We start from the raw sequence: 3,909 nt of genomic DNA on the forward strand, positions 1-3,909 counted from the left end.
CACACACATAACCACTCTCTCACATCTCGTGCACCCATGCTCGTGCCCCCACAAGCTTACAGTTATGAGCCCGGATATCGCTTAATCCGTCAAATTATCACACACATAACCACTCTCTCACATCTCGTGCACCCATGCTCGTGCCCCCACAAGCTTACAGATGGTCACAAAATAGAACACTAGGTTTCGGATCGTAGATATTACGGTCGTTACGATTTGAATCCGGGATGCGGGTAGAATAGAGCCATCTGGATACCATCAGCCTGAAAACCATAATAAAGCATTGGTAACGTCCCCCCCTGGGTGGCGCACAACCCACCGTGCCGCACCAAATATATTGTTTAGGCATCTCACTCTCCCCCTCGCGATTCTATTGAGTTATAATTAGTGTGTTATAATTCTTTAGCCATTTCTGCCTAGGAAATTAGTACGCAGCCAAAAAAATACATCGCTTTGATCATACTGTTGATCGTTCCTTTCAGAGCATGTGGAACTACATTAGCGTTGCATCCCTACTGCACCACGACTGTTTACAAAATTTTAAAATTCGGAGCACTAAATTGATAGTTTCAGGACGAAAGAAGATATTTTTGAATTTTGAGAGCACTAAGCCCTTAGAAGGATATATTCCGGATTTATCCGCGCGAAGGTGTCCATAAGGTATCTTGGCATGAGTGTTTAGCGCGGTATTAGATACCAGCCAGCTGTATTGTATTCTACGCTATGCCTAACTAACTCAACATGTGGCGCTCTTCCAGAAACATTTATGTACGGTCACGTGCTGGCTATTTTTGGCCGTTTATTGTTGCCACCTGTCTATCGTGCCTCTCCCATTCGTGCCTCCATCGCGAGCCAGCCAGGTACTGCGCAAGGTCTCCCTCCAGATGTACCTAGAACATATGCTGCCCTATCAGAACATGCAGCTGGCGATGTCCCTTCCAGTACGCTCGGACGCAGTCAGGCCCCAGCCCACACGCGGCGCGGACGTGGCAGGCGGCGCTGGGGCCTGACTGCGTCTGCGCCATGATTGGCGGCGCTGCGCGATTCTGAGCAGACATGCGAGCTCAGCTGAGCCGGCAGCGTCAACACAGGCTGCCCAGAACGATGGAACCCAGCAACTCTCACGAATCTTCAGCATAGGGGAGATCGTTGAGTCCTGCACTCGAACCATGGCGGCCTCTAGATGGCAGCGGCTGAACCCATTCCAGAAGGATCGTCAGGACTCTGTACTTATCGACCCACTATTCTACCTCTATCAGGCTGACGCTGTAGCAGGCTGGCAGCTTATCAAAGCCGCAAGAACCGTCTAAGGCATCTGTCCATGGCCTCAAGATCGTGGCAGAGGGAGAGCAGCCGGTAGTGGAGTAAGCCATCCGTAACATCACAAGAGTCTGTACTAACAGTGCCTAGCATTGTTGCCGTCCATGGCTTGAACGGACACCGCGACGAGACGTGGACGGCAGCGAACGGCACCCACTGGCTCCGCGATCTCCTACCAAATGACATCCCAAATGCGCGCATATTCTGCTGGGGATACGATGCGAACACGCACGGCAAGCGCGTTAGCCACCAATTCCTCCACGATCATGCAGAGCAGCTAGTGTCCGACCTCTGCCTCAGGAGAAAGCGTACAAATGTGAGATAAGAGCGGAACATTGATAAGATGTGGTTCTGACAGTGGAAGACCATGAAACGACCAATAATCTTTGTGGCGCACAGTCTGGGTGGCATCATCGTCAAAGGCGTCAGTCTTGCTCCTCTCTATCGTATGCATAGCTGATCGGGCCCAGGCTCTCATTCACTCGGACGCGGCGCGGAAAGGCGCACTAGAAGAACATCGGTCGATTAAGACGTCGACGTACGGAATCATGTTCATGGGCACACCTCACCAGGGCGGCAACGGAGTGCAGTTCGGAAAGCTGCTGGTGAATACGGCATCGGTATACAAGGATACCAACAGCCGGCTGCTAGAGCATTTGGAGCGAGACTCGGAATGGCTCCAGCAGCAGCTTAGACAGTACGGGCCAATCAGTGGGGAGTTTATGACGAAGTTTGCGTACGAGGAGTACGAGACTCCGACAGTGCTGGGTCATTCAATCATGGTATACCTTCACGTTGACCACAGATATCGCGAGTACTGATGATACAGGTGGTGCCAAAAGCATCTGCGGTCGTCCCAGGCGCAGCCGACGCTGAGCAGATCATGATCCACGCGGACCACAAAGAAATGGTCAAGTTTGAGTCAAAAGAGGATAATGACTATGAGAAAGTTTCAGACCATTTAACTATTATGGTTGAAAGTGCAGGTAGCGTTATCGGCCTACGGTGGGAAGAAGAGGTTAGGGTTGATGCGGGTATGTAGCCCCAGTATGTGGTTGTCAATAACAGCAATGACGGTAACTGTCTATAGGTCGAAGCAATCTTGAAGAGAGCTTTTCTGTCGTCTTGAGCTTGTCTGAGGCCTCTGAGACCGATAACTTTGTTGCGAGACAAGCGGAGCTCGCTACAATGCACAAGGCGCTCAGCGAGGGCACCGGTCGTCAAGCAGTCACTCTGCACGGCCTAGGCGGGATCGGGAAAACGCAGCTGGCGATTGCATACGCCAAGGCCCATCGAGACAACTATTCGGCGATATTCTGGCTGAACATTAAAGACGAAGTGTCAGTGAAGCAGAGCTACTCGCGGCTAGCAAAGCGGATCTTGCAGGACTGCCCATCAGCCAGCCAGTTAGGTGTTTTCATAGATGACGAGAAGCAAGATGAAGTGGTAGCAGCGGTCAAACGGTGGCTGGAGCATGCCAAGAACACGCAGTGGTTAATGGTATTTGATAACTACGACAACCCTAAGGTGGCAGGCAATGCGGATCCTGGTGTAGTTGATATCCGGCAGTTTCTGCCCGAAGCACACCATGGCTCGGTAATCGTTACGACAAGGTCATCGAAGGTCAGTATGGGCCGTCGCGTGAAGGTAGACAAGTTAGAAGACGTCCGCGACAGTCTGCAGATCCTGTCTGATGCATCGCATCGCGAGGGTGTGATAGACGGTGAGTTGTTTGAAATCATGTACTCTACTGCGCTGTAGACGCAACGCTCACGCTTCCAGATCCCAATGCCGTCAAGCTTGCTAGAGAGCTGGATGGACTGCCATTAGCCTTGGCTACGGCGGGCGCCTACCTTGATCAGGCGGCAACAAGCTTTGCTGACTACCTTGGTCTATACCGGGCGTCATGGCGAAGGTTGCAACAAATAAGCCCTAAAGTAAGCACATACGAAGACCGGCAACTGTACTCAACATGGCAGCTATCTTTAGATCACATTAAGCAGCAGAACGAAACATCATCCAAGCTGCTTCAGCTGTGGGCATACTTTGACAACCAGGACATCTGGTTTGAGCTTCTGAGAGAAGGGAGGACTAATGGGCCGCAATGGCTTTGTCAACTAACAGAGGACGAGCTGATTTTTACCGAGGCAATGAGGTTGCTATGCGACTACGGGTTAGTAGATGTGGACGAGTCCTCTAAAGATAATGCAGTTGAGTCTCAAGGGTATAGGATGCACAGCTGTGTGCACTCATGGACGGTCCATGTAGTCAACCAAGAATGGGATTCTGAGATGGCTGGGGTGGCTGTGGATTGTGTAGTCAGACATGCACCGGAGAAGGATGTGCAGCACTCGTGGCTGACTCAGCGTCGGCTTCTGCGACACTTGATAAGGTGTTGGGGGTTTATTATTAACGGCAGGTTAGATGAGGATGGGAAGTACTGGATTCTGCATAACTTCGGGGAAGTTTGTTCAAATCAGGGACGGTTTGACGAGGCGGAGAGGATGTACTTGCGAGCGCTGCAACGCAAAGAGAAGGCATTGGGACCAGACCATACATCAACACTCGACACGGTCAACAACTTGGGCA

The 3,909-nt window shown here is 51.3% G+C and overlaps 1 protein-coding gene across 1 annotated transcript; it reads left to right on the forward strand.

The window, feature by feature from the left end:
• Positions 1–1,169: 1,169 nt before the first annotated feature.
• BDZ99DRAFT_527387 (uncharacterized protein) lies at positions 1,170–3,610 on the forward strand (the record flags this gene model as incomplete). The annotated part of the gene is made up of 9 exons (XM_033726254.1): positions 1,170–1,226; positions 1,276–1,364; positions 1,411–1,636; positions 1,685–1,744; positions 1,791–2,102; positions 2,150–2,354; positions 2,411–3,043; positions 3,103–3,493; positions 3,589–3,610. The coding sequence occupies 9 exons, from the start codon at positions 1,170–1,172 to the stop codon at positions 3,608–3,610; spliced, it is 1,995 nt and encodes a 664-aa protein (XP_033569633.1).
• Between the last annotated feature and the right edge of the window lie 299 nt (positions 3,611–3,909).

The sequence above is a fragment of the Mytilinidion resinicola genome, assembly GCF_010093595.1.
Source record: "Mytilinidion resinicola strain CBS 304.34 unplaced genomic scaffold BDZ99scaffold_31, whole genome shotgun sequence".
Taxonomy (NCBI): Eukaryota; Fungi; Ascomycota; class Dothideomycetes; order Mytilinidiales; family Mytilinidiaceae; genus Mytilinidion; species Mytilinidion resinicola.